Below are 19,433 nucleotides of genomic sequence, written 5' to 3' on the forward strand. Positions count from 1 at the left end.
GTAACAGGGGATTTCAGGAGAAAGAGTAGTGTATCAGAAATGTTAAAGGAACTTGGGTGGGAAACTTTAAGTAAGAGAAGGGAGAAAACTAGACTTACAGGATTATATAGAGCCTATACAGGAAAAGAAGCATGGGGAGATATCCGTGAGAGGCTTCAGTTGGAAAATAATTATATCGGCAGGACTGACCACAAATATAAAATTAGAAGGAATTTTAGCAGAAGCGATTGGGGTAAATTTTCATTCATTGGGAAGGGTGTGAAGGAGTGGAACAGTTTACCAGGGGTAGTGTTTGATCCTTTTCCAAAATCTGTACAGATATTCAAGAAGAGAATAAACAGCAACAGAGAAAATAAATGAAATGTTAGAGGGCATTCGACCAGTGCAGGCTATTGTATATAAAAAAATGTGTGTGAATAAATTAATTCCATCCCCTGGTCTAAGGAGTTTGGACAGCCAAAGTAGGGGACTGCCTGTAGGGGTGTAGTACAGTGGGGACTTCGAGGGCCCTGGGACCGCTACGGTAGCTGTGAAGGCCCTTCAGGAACTCTGAAAAGTGGTGGCAAAAGGGGCTCTGGTTAAGACGCAGCAGGTCGTTATGCTACTTAGGATCCAGAACGGGTAAAAAAAAAAAAAAAAAAAAAAAAAAAGTAAATAAATAAATGCAATGTAAATATTAATGTTATACCAGTTGTATAGTATCATTTGAAGTAATTCCACATACTGTATATCAGTTGACTATATTTGTAAGTAGGACAGGATATAAGTAGAATTTTGTAAACAATATAAATTTATTAAGGATGAGCTGTGTGTTTAATAGAAAACATTGTTAGCGTAAATTGTATAATACTGTATTATAGGAAAAATTTTCTTCTCTTGTTAATTTAATATTTAGTGCTTGACAATAATGTATTTTAGTGTACCATTTGCCACCGAGGTAGACACCTCATTTGCAAATAAAGAGATTTTGATTTGATTTGATTTGAATAGAGTTATGATTAAAGAATAAATTACGATTAGTGTTTTGTGTTGTATAGGCTACTTTTACATCGTGCTTCATTAATTAATTGGTTATCAGATGAATACTATGGTTAGTGAATGTGAATTTAGTGTATTTTGGTTTGGTGGGTTTCAATAGAGTTAAATTTGTAGCTAGTTTTAATTTGGTTTTGTTGTTGATTTTATCAATTATATCTGTATTAAATCCATTGAATTTAGCTATTTCTTTAATGAATTGTAATTCTTTTTTTAAATTATTAGAGGACATAGGGATTTTAATGCCCTATATATTAGACTGTGATAAGTGACTTTTTTATGTGAGATGGGATGTAATGAATCATTGCTTATGGTTGTTGGAAAAAAGGTGTTTTTTTGTGTATTTGGAAGTCGAACTTGTTTGATACTCATGTGATTTGGATGTCTAGGAAATTTAAAGAGCTATTGATCTCGTATTCTTTAGTGAATTTAATGTTATTATCGAAATTGTTAAGGAATGATAATATATTATCACTGTTGTTGATTTGTTCATCTATGATTGCTATGGTATCATCGACATAGCGATGCCAAAGACAGAGTCCATTGATGTTTTTAATTATCTTACTGTGTTCGACATTATCTAAGTATATATCAGCTAATATTCCAGATAATGGGTCTCCCATCGCCAGACCTTCCTGTTTGTAAATTTTCGTATTGAAGGTGAAGTAATTGTTGTTTAAAGCGAAACTAATTTTAACCATTCATCAATTTCGATTTTACTTAATGTGTTATGTTTCGACAGATTGTTCTTTATGATGTTAATAGTATTATTGATAATGATATTTGTATACATGTTGGTGATGTCGAAAGAACATAAAACGTGGTTTGGTTGCAGACTGAATTTATCTAAGGAATTGCAAAGTTCGATCGAGTTTTTTATGGGGTTGGAGTTGTGGGATTTGAAATGATTTTTAGGAATTTGTGTAGGAATTGAGTCATTTTATAGGTAGGACTATTCGTACTATTAATTATAGGTAGAATGGGGACCTCCTTTTTATGAATTTTGGATAATGATCTTACTGTAGGTAATACTGGGTTCATTATAGTTAATTTCTGATAATCTTTATCATTTAAAATGAAAGTAGAATTTTTAAGAAGGTATTTTAATTTGCACTGTATTTTGTTTGTTGGATCTTTATTAATTATGGTATAGGTTTATTTGAAAAAAAGACTTCTGTTTTATCTATGTAATCTTGTTTGTTCATTATTACTACAGTGTTGCCCTTATCTGCTTTTGTTATAACTACATTGCTATTATGGATTTTGGATTTCAGGTTTAGAAATTGTTTTGAGACGTTGTAGTTGTTGTTAGATGTTATCACATTAATCAATGTTGGAAGTTTCTTTTTTACTTCCTAACGTACGTCATTTTGTTTGTCAATTGGAATTTGTTTATCGATATCAGTTTCGGTTTCAGCGATGGTAGTTATTATGTCCTCTGCTTTTTTGTGATTAGGCCAATTATGTTTAATACCCTTATCTAATAGATTCATCTCTTGATTAGAGAAGGTTGTATTGGATAGGTTAATTGTAGTGGAAATATTAGTCAAATGGGAAGGGGACACTTTGTTGGTTGTATTTTGGTCAGATGTTTTGCGTTTGTTTTCTTGTAAACAAATTAATTTATGGTTTAGGGTTTTCTGTTTCCTATCTAATATGTATGATAGTTTAAGGTCAATGTACCTTAAAAATGAACTCCATTCAAGTGGATATAATTTTTGAGAGATGGTCAAATGTATTCTATATAATTGTAAATTTAGTAGAGATTTCTTCTTGTACAATAGCTTGATTGCTATTACATCAGTCCCAAAAGACAGAAATATCCTATCAAAAGCTAGTAAAACAGAGAAAAGAAACTACCCAAGTCTTAAGAAGAATAAAAAGACAACATCATAAGGACACCCTGCAGTTAATTGAAGAACAGTTCAGTAAAACTAAATCAAGGGACTACTACAAAACCTTCAGAAAGCAGCTCCAAAAATATGAACCCCCGACCCTACTGATGAAGAATGAAGATGGTAAGCTGGCCCATAACAATAAAGACAATGCAGAAATTCTGGCTAAACATTTCAACAAGCTTTTAAATTGTGAGGAACCTACAGAACTCCTTCATTTGGACACCAACACCCCGATAAAAACATCGCCAGAAAACATCAATCCCCCCACAATAAAGGAAGTCTACCAAGCTCTGAATAAATTAAAAAACTACAAAGCGCCAGGAGAAGATCAGACCTTTGCGGAAATCTGGAAATATGCAGGAACCTCAGCAAAAGTTGCCCTCCATCAACAACTTGTCTCTATCTGGATTAAAGAAGAACTACCAGAACACTGGACAACAGCCCTCATTCATCCTCTGCACAAAAAAGGAGACAAAACCGACCCTAATAACTACAGGGGAATCTCTCTCCTAGACATAACATACAAAATATTTTCAATAATCATCCTTAATAGGATAAGTTTACAACTTGAGAAAGAACTAGGAGAATATCAAGGAGGTTTCAGACCCTGGAGGAGCTGTCCTGATCAGATCATGAGTCTTAAGTTGATAATGGACTATAACAGGAGAAGAAACAGAGATATGGTGATAACATTTGTAGATTTCAAGAAAGCTTATGATTGCATCCATAGAGAATCTCTGTTTAAAATTTTAAGACACCTTGGACTACACCCCAAATTAATAAACATGATAAAATTGACTCTCACCAATACCAAGTCAAAAGTGAAGTTTAGGGGTGAAACATCAGAGACATTTGAAATTAAAACTGGACTACGGCAGGGAGATGGGCTCTCACCACTATTATTTAACTGTGCTCTAGAAATGGTAATGAGGGAATGGTTTAGAAAATGTCCCCCCAAAATAAAGATTGGCCGAAAAATCAAAACAAATTGCCTGGGTTTTGCTGACGATTTAGCATTACTAGCAGTGGACATAAAAGAAGCAAAAACCCAGATATCAGAACTTCAAAACATTGCAAATAAAATTGGCCTCAAAATATCATTTGAAAAAACAGAAATTATGCCCCAAAAACCAACACAGCTAAAAGAAGTCACCACAAATGGTAATAAAATCAAAATAGTAACTCAGTTTAAATATCTTGGAGAAGTAATAACATATAACTTAAATGAAAAAATCTCAATCCAAGTAAGAACAAATAGATTAGCTAAAGCACAAAAATTAACATGGGATATCTACAAAAAGAAATGTCTATCAATAAATACAAAAATAAAACACTACAACACAGTTATAAAACCGGAAGCTACATATGCAGCAGAAACACTCTTTTACCTGAATAAACAATCAAAGACTGACAGACTTCAGAAAATTGAAAGGAGGATTGGAAGAACCTGTATCAACAAAAAATATCAGAAAGATGGACAGTGGCGGTTAATACCTAACAAAGTCGTGTACAAAGAGCTAGAACCCATTACAGATACTATGCGTAAGAGGAGACTGGGATTCTTTGGACATATCATGAGGATGCAGGACTCGAGACTTCTGAAACAACTAGTACAACACAATCTCGTCTCAAAAAATACCACAACAGGATGTAAATGGATCAGAGAAGTAAGAGAGGATCTGAAGGAAATAGGCCTTACAACAGAAGACACCAAAAATAAGATAAAATTGAATACAAAACTCAAGAATACAAACCTCCGCTTTACCCTTACACAAAACAAACAACACGCACATTTTCAACTGAGGAAAGGGCACGAAGATCGGAGCGTCTGAAGAAGTACTGGGAAGACCGCAAAGCCCAAACAATCCCTTCAAAGAGACCTGAACGACGGACTGACTAAAGTGATCCTATGTGGTCATAAAAGAAGAAAAAGAAGAAGAAGCTTGATTTCATTTTTTAACCATATGCAGTTTACATTCTTTTGAGTGACATTAGATTTTGAATGCGGAAGGCCTTTCCTTTGTAAAGATTTGAGAAACTTAGGTACCAACTCTAATTTCAAGCAATCTTTAAGAAACTTAATATCTCTACAAATCTTGCCTATTTTAATTCTCAGGTTCAAATACTTGTTAGGTTTTACCATTGCCTAGTATATACTTAGATAATCTCGAACACAGTAAGATAATTAATAACATCAATGGACTCTGTCTTTGGCATCGCTATATCGATGATACCATAGCAATCATAGATAAACAAATCAACAACAGTGATAATATATTACCATTCCTTAACAATTTGAATAATAACATTAAATTCACTAAAGAAGGTGAGATCAATAGCTCTTTAAATTTCCTAGATATCCAAATCACACGAGTATCAAACAAGTTCGAGTTCCAAATATACAGAAAACCCACCTATTCTCCAACAACCACAAACAATGATTCATTACATCCCAACTCACATAAAAAAGCCACTTATCACAGTCTAATATATAGAGCATTACAAATCCCTATGTCCTCTACTAATTTAAAGAAAGAATTACAATTCATTAAAGAAATAGCTAAATTCAATGGATTTAATACAGATGTAATTGATAAACTCATAAAAAAATTAAAACTAGCTATAAATTTAACTCCATTAAATCCCGCCAAACCAAAATACACTAAATTCACATTCACTAACCATAGTATTCATTTGATAACCAATTAATTAATGAAGCACGATGTAAAAGTAGCCTATACAACACAAAACACTAATCGTAATTTATTCTTTAGTCATAACTCTATTAACATCACAGACAATACTCTGGATCAGGGATATACAGATTAAAATGCTCTACATGTAATTTTTCTTATGTTGGCCAAACTGGCCGCAGCTTCTCCACCAGATACACCTAGCATTACAATGCACAAAGACACAATCAATTCTCCGCAATGGCCAACCACATGAGGGACACAGGGCATAAATTCACTATAATAGAACAAGACCTTCATGTACTCAAAAGAGTCAAAAAAAGTAAACTCATGACAGAATACGAAAATTTATTCATTTTCCTAGACCAGCATTTTAACAAAGATAAGAACTTAAATGATATTATTGATAGAAAAAGCCCCATGAACGAACAGATTTTATTTCTATTACAAGAATCAATTCCCCTCACCAATATATTATTAAAAATTGTCAGCCTCAATTTAATAAGCACTCCCACCTCCTCTACAACTAATACACTCTCTTCCCTTCCCCTCACTGCCAGTACCTCTAATTCAAATGCTACCAATAGACCCATAGCCGCACCCACTCTAATATCACTCCCTCGAACGGCATCTCAGCGTTACAATACGCGCAGCAATACACTTTCATCTTTCTCTCCCACCAATAGTAGCTCCCCTCCAAGTACTACAAATAAGCCAATAGCCACGCCTTCGCAAACAGATCCCCTTCCAACACAAACCTACAGCTATACCACTCGTAGTAAGAACTCGACAGTCGTCAATAACTTTTAGCTCATAACGTAACAAGTTCAAATGGTAAGTGTACACGATTACCATCTAAACATTTTATTACGATTTTTTCATACAATTAACACCACGCTTCTGGTTTCCTTTTACAGATTCAACTGTCACATTACCTTTTTGACCAGCATGTCAATAAACCCATATTCTTAACGTTTTAGCAACGTATCAAATTAAGATGGTCCATAGAGGTCCAATTTAAACATCGTTCATCAACCTTTAACTACAACGTATTTTTTCATCAAAGTGAACCACAACTTCACCATTTGCTATTGACTTTCGACTTTTATTTCATGTAAACAAATAGTTACAGGTCACTTGATCATCATTCGAAATTATTTTATTCAACATTATTGTTTCTTAATAAATACGATTTTGATTGTTATTCTCGTCGTTGTCTAATTGTAACCGCTGGTCGGTCAACATCATTTTATAGCAATCTTACCACTTGTTTATAACAGACTGTTGTTTTGTTCATTTTACTTACAATAGTAGCCTTCCAATGTCAATATTGCAAATACTTTTACCAATTGTAAACTCCTCACTCATTGCAATATCTTTAAAACCAACATTGTACTAGCCTTTTACTATATGTTAATTTTCGTTCAAGTCTCTTCAAGGCTTTTTACAAATTAGTTTTATTTTATTTATATGTAAATCAGGTGCCTGATTTTATTTCAAGTTTAAGGCAATGGCTGATGATGCCTATATACAAGGCAAAACATGTATCATTTTAATTAACATGTCAATGTAAATCAACAAAAACAAGACTTATTGTATTGATTAGGTGGTCAAATTAATTAATTAACTTATTGTTATTATTTCAGCTACGTCATCCCTCCACCACAGGAACCTAGAGGGCAGCAGCTGGACCTTGTCACACTAGGCAACGCTTGTGAAATTGTGTAGACTGCCCGTCTACTTTATGATTTCCATGGCAGCATCATCGAAACAAGATATAGTAAACAAATACATCGAGTGCCTTTCTACATATTGTCATCTATGGACGGCATTGTAGGAAGCGACAATTTAAAGTTCCGTACAGAATAAATAGGCAGTTCTATTCAAATGTTGTGTTAACTGTAGCTGGCAAGTCAGTAAGTGTAATGTTCCCCACAAGGTAATTAATGATAGTAGTAAGTTAGATGTAAGAAGTGATCTGTTAAGCAAGGTAAGTACTTATAATACTGAGGATGTAAGTAGTGAGGTAGTAAATCCGGCGATTAGAAATTATGATATGGAGAAGGAAAGTTAAGGTACTATTAGATATTATAACAGTCGTTGGTAATAAGTCAACAGTGAGTCAATAAAATTATAGCAGTACCAATTACGATTGAAGATATCTGTAATTTTCAGCCATGCCTTGTTGTACCAAATCTTGTGTATTCAGTTATTTTAGAAGCTGACTTGGTTGCAAATAATGGGGATAGAATAGACTTTGATTTAGGTAGTGTGTGTTTGTCCTGGGAGAAAACTAGCAATGAAGTACGTGTAAATTATGATGGATCTGGGGTAAGTGTTGGTAACGTGTTCTATTAAAGATATAAGAGAGGTGAGTGAAGGTGTTCCTAGTGAGAGGAAATGTATTTTTGGGTGTCACATGTCTACATGACCAGGATCCAAGGGATAGTCTGTATGACGCAGTGACGAGAGGTAATTTGAGTGAATTATAGGAGGAGCAATTATGTTAGATGTTAGGTGAGCATCGAGATGTATTTAGTGATAAGCCAGGAAGTTGAGTGAATTATAGGAGGAGCAATTATGTTAGATGTTAGGTGAGCATCAAGATGTATTTAGTGATAAGCCAGGAAGAACACATATATGAACACAAATTTGTTTTGCATGACAATCATTTGTGGGAGGTAAGTACCCCAGTCCACTTAAATATGCTGGTGCTGTCAAGGAACAAATAAACATTATGCTGGATTACAGAACAACTGAACCATCCTGTAGCCATGGTATTGATCCTTTAGTGATCGTTGTCAAGGAGGAAGGATCTATTGAGATATGTAAGTTAATAAGGGCAAAATTAATTCAGTTGGGTGACAATGTGCTACTCAGAGTTCCATTTTCATCATCTGCAGAGGCGGGAAATATGTCTAAATTCTTTCTTTTGTATCAGGGGTATTTCACGATTTTGAGTCGTATCAGGAAGAGTGCATATTCTCTAAAGGATCAGGAAGGGAAGATTGTTGGTACTTATAACATTAAAAATTTAAAAAAGTACTTCACGTGAGATTTGTTATGATATTAGTAAGATAATCATTTTTTTGTTTTTTTGTTTTTGCAAGAAACTGGCAAATTAAATGTAACATCTGTGATTTGCGTGAGAACCAACTGCCGTATTGGTGCATTGAACTCCAGTAAATGGAAAATTAAGTGCTATATTGTCATGTATTGTATGATAAGGAGAGAACGGGACATTGGACAGTTATCTGTGATGATGATATGCAAGGAGAGTTCTCATATACGTGATTTTTCATAAAAATATTTGATATGGAAAAAAAGGAATGTTGTAGATTCATTTAAAATTATTTTTATTAGTTAATTCCAGTGCTATATTGTTGTGTAGTGAACAATAAGGAGAGAATAGGACACTTAAGGAGTTATCTATGATGACACTGTGCAAGAATAGTTCTCATACCTGTGATATTTTATAAAATGTATTGATGAAAAAAAATATTTTTGTTGTATACTCATTTAAAGTGTTTATATGTGTCAAGAGTCAAGGTTAGTGTTATATATATCATGTTGTTCATAAATCAGTCGATTCTTCGTTCTTCGATTTATTTACAAGGGAGGCAAATTGTAATGGTTCAAATCCTGTTACAAGGTGATATCTGTAGTATTATTATTATTATTATTATTATTATTATTATTATTATTATTATTATTATTATTATCTGTTATGATATTGTTATTACTATTATTGTAACTATTATTATTGTTCAATTCAATTCTGTAATGATTATCGCTTGTGTAATTGTAGTTAATTTGTTATGTATGTAGGTATGTGTGGATTAACACTGAAGACGTGTACAGTGAGAGTTGCTGTATGACATCAGATGAGGAAGTACGGTGCGTAATAATTTGTGACATTACAGCATTGTGAAATACTTTTAGCGTAACTGCCGAGTCATCGCTCTGTCGTTGAGTGCATTTAGCGGTGAGCTCATTTTTTTGGAGCACCGAGCTCGATAGCTGCAGTCGCTTAAGTGCGGCCAGTATCAAGTATTCGGGAGATAGTAGGTTCGAACCCCACTGTTGGCAGCCCTGAAAATGGTTTTCCACGGTTTCCCATTTTCACACCAGGCAAATGCTGGGGCTGTACCTTAATTACGGCCACGGCCGCTTCCTTCCCACTCCTAGCCCTTTCCTGCCCCATCGTCGCCGTAAGACCTATATGTGTCGGTGCGACGTAAAAACAACTAGCCAAAAAAATTTTTTTTGAGCATTCTACTGCAGCCCCATACAATTTCACCATAGTGTGAAACATTTGGAGCCGGTTGGGAGTAATATTATAGTTATTTCTGGGGATTGCATAGGTGTGTCGGCTAAGGCTATGTATACTTGGACCAGTGTCTTATAGCATCAGTCAAATGGATGGTGAACAGTAAGATAGTCAATTGGAAGGTGAGACCTCAGTCGATCAGTTAGTTGGAGTCATTGGGAGAGTGAGGCCACAGTTGGTCGGTCAGTCATAAGGACGGAGAGACTTGCCATGAAGTCATATAGAAGAAAATACTTGCCATGAAGTCATATAGAAGGAGAGACTTGCCATGAAGTCATATGGATGGAGACACTTGCCAAGGAGTGTTGTACTGAGATGATAGTAGTCAGTCATCTGGATGGAGAAGCAGCAGTCACATGGATACTTAGTCATTAGTGAAACAAAAAGGATACATCACCAAATTAGGCTTGATACACCTACAGCAGACACCAACTCAAAAGAATACGTCGTAATTACACTCAAAGTGTTCGAGGTACATTCAAGTTAACCAGTGAGGGATAAATTTCTTGTATAATTTTTAAATGTCTGCTCAAGAAAAATTCAAATTTAATGCCTAGTTTCTTTCAGTTGTAATGTCATAATTTTATATTTTCATCTGTTTTATTGCAGCCAGTCTTGCTATTTTCACTGAAATAATTTAAAGAATATATTTTGTTCTATCAAATTAATTTACCATTTTATTCCAATGGTAGAATTTGATAACCTCAAATTTAATGTGGAAACAAAACAACAATCTCCTTTTCCCAGAATCTATATGGTACGCTGTCAAAAGTAAGCTTATTACCCCACACCCTAGAGATATTCAAGACTCTCATTCTCTTATTGCTGCATTGAGTTGTAGCTGGCGCCCATCAAATATTGTATGTGTAAGTAATCAGGTAAGAACTAAGTGTCAGTACAAGGTCTGATGATTAAGTATTTTATTTAATGAACATTATTTTCATATTTTTCATTTTAATGCTATTTGATATTATTTTAAATTAGTGAGTATAGTCGAAACGTATCAGCATCTTTCAAAACAAGTAGTAATTCTTAAAGAGGTGCTGGAAATATGTAGACAATGAAGGCAGTTAAGCTTTAGCAGCTCCTTCCATAATGTTGCTAAAAAATGCTTTAAATTGTTAATGATACTGTTGCATGGTTGCATCACCACTACTGAACTCTACTGACATACAGCGGTAAATGCCATGCTCACCGGCAGGAGAAACACCGTGTGGCTGGTTCAAATGCTCCCACTATTGATATGAAGTCTTAACAACTAAGACATTTTAAATTGTGTTCTAAATATAAAGGCTGATACTTACTTGGTACTGGGCCGTCAGTTTCCTTGTAACTGATGTCTCAGCTATGTAACCATTTTCTACTGTGCTGTCAGGAACAATAGAGAGTTGAAGTCCAGATACAACTCTGACCTGTAGTTTGGTGATTGAGACTTTATCATTGCCTACTCTAATTTCTTTGGCTCCAATTACTCGTCCAGTTATAGGAGACAAGACCTGGCAGAAAATGATACAAACATATATTAATCATGGCAGTATATATATATATATATATATATATATATATATATACACATATAGTTTAAGCCAACCACAATACTAAAGATCTATATACCTAATAGTTTTTGTTAGTGATGAAGAAGTTGAAAGAATATGCAAAAGATACAAAATTTAATACACTATGTAAACAAACCTACATTTTCAATATAAACTGTTATGCCTTTCTGCATTCGGTCACCAAACCCCTGTGAATTTAATCAATGCCTCAACAATCCTCTATTTATAACGAGTTTTGTAGACTCGTTTGGCTCCATATCTCTCATCCTTAAATCATTAAAAACTCATTCTAACCATTGCTGTCTTTGTTTCCCTCTACTTTTCTTACCTCCATGACTGAGTTTGTTATTCTCCTAGGTAACCTATCATCCTTCATTTGCTTCACATGCCACCACTAAAGCCAGTTTATGCGTACAGCTTCATCAAGCGAGTTCATTCCTAACTTAACCTTTATTTCAACATTCTAAGCACCCTCCTGCCAATTGCACCCACCTGTTTTTCCCAGTAATCATACTGGCTATTTTCATGTCCGTTACTTCTAACTTATGAATGAGATATCCAGAGTCCACCAACATTTCACTCCGGTACAGCAAAGTTGGTCTAAAAACAGACCAGTGTAAAGATAATTTCATCCAGGAGCTTACTTCTTTTATACAGAACATTGCTGATCACAACTGTGAGCTCATTGCTTTAGCTTTGTAGCATCTTCATTCAATTTCTATTCATTTCTGTTAGAGCATAGTAGGATAAAGTAGTACTAAATTAATAAAAATCTATCCAGGCATTTTGTTGGTAGTCCTTCAGTAGTTCTTGCAAATTTCAAACTTTAGGCCTAACTGCAATTTTCATTTCTTTTTGTGCTTAGTAATAATCTATTGTAAAGGATATGTCTGAACACAGTTTATAAATTATTGTAGTGCACTGTAGTAACTTACTACAAATTAGAGTGCTTATTCTATTATTTTGAGTAGTCTTGCGAATTTCAAACTTTAATTGTAAATTCCATTTCTGTTTGTGCTTAGCAATAACCTGTTGTAGTTAGGATGCATCTGAACATGGTCTGAATGTAGTTTAAAATTTTTGTAGTATATTATAGTACCGGTATCTTATTAGAAATTAAGTGTTAATTCTATTACTGTGAAATATTTGTGTAGTATAGTATCTGTAGTATCTGCGGTATCTGCAGTAACTCTCTTACTAGAATTCTTTGTAATAATTAGGGTAGAATTAACTGCAGTTTAGAATTGTGAAATACTTGTGTATTACTTTCGGTTTTCAATAATGAACAGCATTTTAATTCTGTTAGGGTGTTGTAGGAAAAAAAATTCCTACAACTAAGTAGTATTGTAGTGTAGTAGTGGCTTATATTAATTACCTTATTGTCATGTTACGGTATCTTTGTGAAATATCCTAGACAATATTTCTTTCCTTTCATTTTTATTTTGCACAGAATAAGTTATTATATTTTTCCTTTTCTTTTCATTATTCCATAAAGAATGGATAAGGAGTGCAAGTGTAGGAACTGTGGGTGTGGCCAGGCATCAAGGAGTATGAGAGAGGAGTTGGAGAGTTTGAGGGAGATAATTAGGATTCTCTCAGAGGACAGGAAGGAGAGTAGGCCTCCCTGAAAAATGTACAGGATACAGTAGGTGTAAAAGAGAGAAGGGAATGAAAGGAGGGAATTTACAAGACAAGCAGTCCAGTAATTTAAGGGGAAGGAGATTGCAGACAAGGATGTCTATTCAGGATCAAAATTCAGGACAGGTGTCTGTGAGACACTGGTACGAGTCACTGCAGGTAGAACAACCGAGGGAAGATGAGGAACAGGGAACTGTTGCCGAGAAATGTGGAAGTAGGAAAAAGGGAAAGGGTAGGATAGGGAAATGTGGAGTAGTGGATAGAAACAACAGGTGGAACAGGGTCATGGCACGGAGAAAAGGAAGGAGAATATAGCTTCTGCAGTTGTCAGGAAAGATAGGGCTGACCAGGAGGGGAGGGGATCAAATGAAGTGGGTAGGGTGGAGGCTCAGGTCTATTATTAGACATGTGGGGAAAGTGTGAGGAGGAAAGGAAAGCAGGGTAGAGTGTTATCCAGGAAGTAGGTTGAGGTAGATATTAAGGAAAGTAGAAGAGAAGGAGGAGGGAAAGGAGAAGTTGGTAGTGTTTCATGTTGGTACTAACAACGTAAGACAAGCAGGTATAAGTACTAACACAGTTGGGGATGTGTGAGATCTGGTAAACGCAGCACGAGTGTTTAAAGAAGCGCAGAATGTTATCAGTGGAATACTGTATAAGAGGGATACTGACTGGAAGGTGATTGGGGATTTAAATGAAACTATGGAGTGGCTATGTGGGAAACTGGGAGTGAGATTTCTAGATTATAATGGGTGGGTAGGAGATAAGGATCTGCGCTCAGATGGCCTTCACTTAAACCACAGTGGTACATATAGGTTAGGAAATTTCTTTAGACGGTTTACAGGGAGGTACATTCAGGAAAACGGGGTGGTCTAGGGAGCGGTGATAAGGGTACAGGGAACTGGACGTCAAGTGCGGTTGACATAAAATTGTTAGAGCTCAACTGTAAAAGTATTGTAAAGAAAGGAATAGAATTAAGTAATTTAATAGATATATACTTACCAGATATTGTAATAGGAGTTGAAAAATAGCAGAGAAATGATAAAATGGATGCAGAAATATTCTCACAGAATTGGAGTGTGTATCGTAAAGATAGGATAGGAATGGTAGGAGGGGCAGTATTCAATCTGGTGAAAGAAGAATTTGTAAAAAAGTTAAAGATTACAAACATGAAATTCTAGGTGTTAGTCTCATCTCTAAAGATAATAAGCAACCTGATGTCTTTGGAGTGTACAGACCGGGAAAGAGTAGCACTGACGCTGACTCAGAATTATTTGATGAGATAATCAGCTATGTGGAAAACGATATGGAAAGGAACGTGATAATAGCAGGTGATCTCAATTTACCAAATGTCAATTGGGAAGGTAATGCGAACGGCAGGAAGCATGACCAACAAATGGCAAATAAGTTAATATGGGAAGGAGAGCTGATTCAGAAAGTGATGGAACCAACTAGAGGGAAGAATATACTGGATGTGGTGCTGGTCAAACCAGATGAGCTCTGTAGAGAAACCAAAGTAATAGATGGCATTAGTGATCACTAATCACGAAGCTGTTTTCGTCGTAGTTAAAAATAAATGTGAAAGAAAGGAAGGTATTAAAATGAGGACTATTAGGCAGTACCATATGGCTGATAAAACAGTCATGAGGGAGTTCTTAAACAGTAACTATGATTGGTGGAAAACGGTAAATAGAAATGTAAACAGACCCTGGGATGGGTTTAAAGCAATTGTTGAGGAATGTGAAATAGATTTGTAGCTTTAAACGTGGTAAGGGATAGTAAAGATCCACTATATTATAGCAGACAAGTAAAGAGACTAAGAAGTAGGTGCAGGTTGGAAAGAAATATTTAGAAATGGCTCAGAAAGTAAGGAGAAATTGAAGGAACTTACTAGGAAATTGAATCTGGCAAAGAAGTCAGTTAAGGATAACATGATGGCAAGCATAATGGGCAGCCATTCATATTTTAGTGAAAAATGGAAGAGTATGTATAGGTACATTAAGGCAGAAACAGGTTCCAAGAAAGATTTTCTAGGAATCATTAATGAACAAGGGGAGTGTGTATGCAAGGATCTTCATAAAGCATAAGTATTCAGTCAGCAGTATGTAAAGATTGTTGGTTACAAGGGTAATGTCCAGAGAGAAGGTGACTAATACTGAAGAAGTATTGAAATTTATCTATGAAAACAGTGACATTTACAGTAAGATACAAAATTTGAAAACTAGAAAAGCAGCTAGAACTGATAAGATTATTGGGGATATACTAAAGACAATGGGTTGGATATAGTACCATATGTAAAGTACTTATTTGATTATTGTTTGGTTGAAGGAGCTATACCAAATGAATGGAGAGTTGCTATAGTAGCACCTGTGTATAAAGGAAAGGGTGGTAGACATAAAGCTGAAAATTATGGGCCAGTCAGTTGACATGCATTGTACGTAAGCTTTAGGGAAGCTTTCTTTCTGATTATATTAGACATGTTTGCAAACTTAGTAACTGGTTTGATAGAAGGCAGTTTGGCTTTAGGAAATGTCATTCCACTGAAGCTCAACTTGTAGGATTCCAGCAAGATATAGCAGATATTCTGGATTCAGGAGGGCAATTGGACTGTATCACGACTGACCTGTCTAAGATATTTGATAGGGTAGATCATGGGAGACTACTGGCAAAAATGAGTGCAATTGGACTAAAGTGAATGGGTGGCTATATTTCTAGAAAACAGAACTTGGACAATTAGAGTAGGCAAAGCTTTATCTGTCCCTGTAATAATTAAGAGGGGAATTCCTCAAGGCAGTATTATTGGACCTTTATGTTTTCTTATATCAATGATATGTGTAAAAAAGTGGAATGAGAGATAAGGCTTTCTGCAGATGATGTTATTCTGCACAGAGTAATAAATAAGTTACAAGATTGTGAGCAACTGCAAAATGACCTTCGATAAGGTTGTGAGATGGACAGTAGTCAACGGTATGATGATAAACGGGATTAAAAGTCAGGTTGTGAGTTTTACAAAAATTAGAAAAGTCCTCTCAGTTTTAATTACTGCTTTGATGGGGTGAAATTTCCATTTTGGGGATCATTGTAAGTACCTCTGTGTTAAAATAAGGAAAGATCTTCATTGTGGTAATCACACATCTTCAAAAAGCAGCAGTATGTAAAGATTGTTGGTTACAAGGATAATGTCCAGACAGAGGAGGTGACTAATACTAAAGAAGTATTAAAATTTATCTATGATAGCAGTTACATTTACAGTAAGATACAAAAGTTGAAAACTAGAAAAGCAGCTGGAATTTATAAGATTATTGGGGATATACTAAAGACAATGGGTTGGGATATAGTACCATATCTAAAGTACTTAAAGTACTACTCCATTGACCCACATATAAAATTCACCATAGAGTCAGAAAACAATAAAGCCCTCAATTACCTGGATTTAACCATTATGCGCAACTGCAACAATACTTTATCCTTTAATATATATAGAAAACCCACCCACACCATCAATACCATCCAACAAACTTCTGTGCACCAAGACATACATAAGAAAGCAGCCTATAACAGCATGGTAGTCAGAGCATTAACTGTTCCTTTATCTTGCAAGAATTACAAAGAAGAAATTAATAATATTTACAATATTGCAGAACACAATGGTTTCAGCAGAACATTCATCAGCAGAGTCATCAATAGATATAAGAGCAGATCCAAGACTACCCTAGAAAAAGATTCCGCTCCTAAAGAAACGTTTTCCATATTTACTTGCAATAATAGTAACGTTTACCAAATTTCTAATATTTTTAATAAACACAACATCAAGATAGTGCTTAGAACCTCCCACACCAACTCCAAAGTCATTCTTAATCCACACACTGTCAACAATAACAATAATAACATTAATAATAGATATTTGAACTCTGGAGTTTACAAATTAGAATGCCAATCCTGTAATTCCAGCTATGTAGGTCAAACAGTCCGCAATTTTGTCATAAGATATGCCGAACATCGCAATGCTCTCAAGTATAATTGTTTTTCAGCTATGAGTGAACATCATAAAGCATCCAGCCACGAATACACATCAATAGATCTTAAGATCTTGCATTATGAGCAAAAAGGAACCTTACTCAACATTCTCGAGAGCATCCACTTCGATTTAGATCAGTTTATGAACCCCTCTCACAATTTAAATGAAATCAACAAAAAAAAAAAAAAAAAAAAAAAAAAAAATAGAACATTTTACTTGAAACATTGATTCCATTCAGAACTTCTATAATAAAAACAAGCCTCGCCTCCATCTCTCCAACTCGCTGCCACTCCCCCCTCCCAAAACCCCACCCTCTCCCCACCAGCCCTGCACCAGCCTTCCCCTCCACTCCTCCCATCCTCACAAAAACAGCTGAGCCAACAATAGACACGATCGTTACAAACGAGACTGTTAACTTTGAGAAGTCCAGGCCAGTTCAAGAGGACAACGACCTAGTATGTAAGGTAACATAAGTTTACGGTCATTTTCCACTTTTTACTTATCAGCCCAAGTTTGTCAAATAGGTTTATGAACCCCAATCAGGGAATGCAGATGGATGTTTAGAGGAGTTTCTAGAAGAACTGGAAAGTTGTATTGAAGACAAAGAGGTTATAATATTGGGAGACATGAATGCATATGTTCGAACAGACAGACAGGGAAAAGAAGAGATAATTGACCCCTGTAGTTATGGAAACCAAGATGAAGAAGGAGATTTGGTAATATATTTTTGTAGAAGGAATGGATTAACTGTTGGCAATACATCGTTTAGAAAAAAGAACTCACAAAAAATAACTAGATATGGTTGGGGGGATAGAAAGACAAAGACAATGATTGATCTTATTCTGGTGGAGAAGGAGAAACGTAGACAACTGGAAGATGTGACAGCAATGCCAAGAGCAGATTTTGAAGGATACCATAAAGTGGTGGTAGCCAAATTAAGACTTGGTAAAATAACAAAGTTAATTTTAAAAAAGGGAAAGAAAAATAAAGGGATGGAAGTTAAAAGAGAAAGAAATAAGGGAAAAGTTCCAAGAGGATCTGAAGAAAGAATTTCCCAAAGATGATGTGAACAGTGTGGAAGTGGAATGGACATATTTCAGAAATGGTTTTGTAAAGTGTGCAGTAAACACCTGTGGAAAACTATCAGGGAGGAAAAAGGAAAAGGAGACTCCTTGGTGGAAAAGCAGGGTAAAGGAAGCAGTTAAAGAGAAACTACTGGCTTGGAGGAAGAGGATGGGCAGCAGCAGTACAGAGAATTGGCAGAAATATAAAGAAGCCAGAAAGGTATGTAAGAAAATAGTACAAGAAGAGATTCAGAAGAGCAAGGAAAGTTTCAAGAAGTATTACAGGATGATATAAAAGGAAGTAAAAAGGTTTTGTATGGTTTGGTGAAGAATAGTTTATGAAATAGGGAAGATACAAAATTTGTAGAAACTGAAACAAGGCAGATATTGACACAAAGAGGTGACATACTAAAAGGATGGGAAGAATGTTTCTCAGAATTACTAAATATTAAATACAGTGAGCTGGTAGATGAGAAGAAGCTAGAAATAACGGGGAAAGAAGACGAACAAGAAAAGGAGATATCGATGTTAGAAATAGAGGAAGCCATACAAAAGATTAAGAGTGGTAAAGCAGCAGGAGTGGATGAGGTAACTACGGAAATGATAAGGGCATACAGTAGCTGTATGGATTATTTAGAATAATCTGGAGTAAGAAAAAGATCCCAGAAGAGTGGGGAAAGGGTTTAATTATCCCGATATATTAAAAAGGTGATGAAAAAGGAATGTAATAACTACAAAGGGATCACCCTTATTGCCAATGTAGCTAAGATATTTGAGAGAGTATTGGAAGGAAGACTGAGGAGGAAGCTAGAAGGAGAAATGGAAGAAGAACAGTATGGTTTTAAGGAAGACAGATCAACGTTGGACTTGATCTTTACATTAAGACATATGATGGAGAAAAGATGGGAGTTTGAAAAAGACATAGTGATGACATCTATTATGTTGAGAAAGCTTATGACATAGTGCTCAGACAGATGGTATGGGACACATTAAGGAAAAAGCAAGTTAACAGAGTGGAAGTGCAAATGATAAAAGCTATGCACAAAAGTTCTGTTAGTAGTGTGAAGACTAGTATAGAAAAAAAACAAAATGGTTTAAAGATGAAACTGGTCTCTGACAGGAAAGTGTACTATCCCCCATACTATTCATCCTAGTCATGGATGAAATTCATAAGAACATTAAACAGAGATTGGGAAGACAGGCA

General features: G+C 35.3%; 1 protein-coding gene across 1 annotated transcript in view; it reads right to left on the minus strand.

Annotated features, from left to right (window-relative positions):
- dtn (transmembrane protein 132C dtn) overlaps positions 1-19,433 on the minus strand; it is an 877,664-nt gene that overhangs the window by 134,137 nt on the left and 724,094 nt on the right. The window contains exon 9 of the mRNA XM_068226042.1: positions 11,261-11,452. Coding sequence (XP_068082143.1) covers positions 11,261-11,452 — 192 coding nt within the window. The remainder of the gene's footprint in view (positions 1-11,260; positions 11,453-19,433) is intronic.

Source organism: Anabrus simplex, chromosome 2 (assembly GCF_040414725.1).
Source record: "Anabrus simplex isolate iqAnaSimp1 chromosome 2, ASM4041472v1, whole genome shotgun sequence".
Lineage (NCBI taxonomy): Eukaryota > Metazoa > Arthropoda > Insecta > Orthoptera > Tettigoniidae > Anabrus > Anabrus simplex.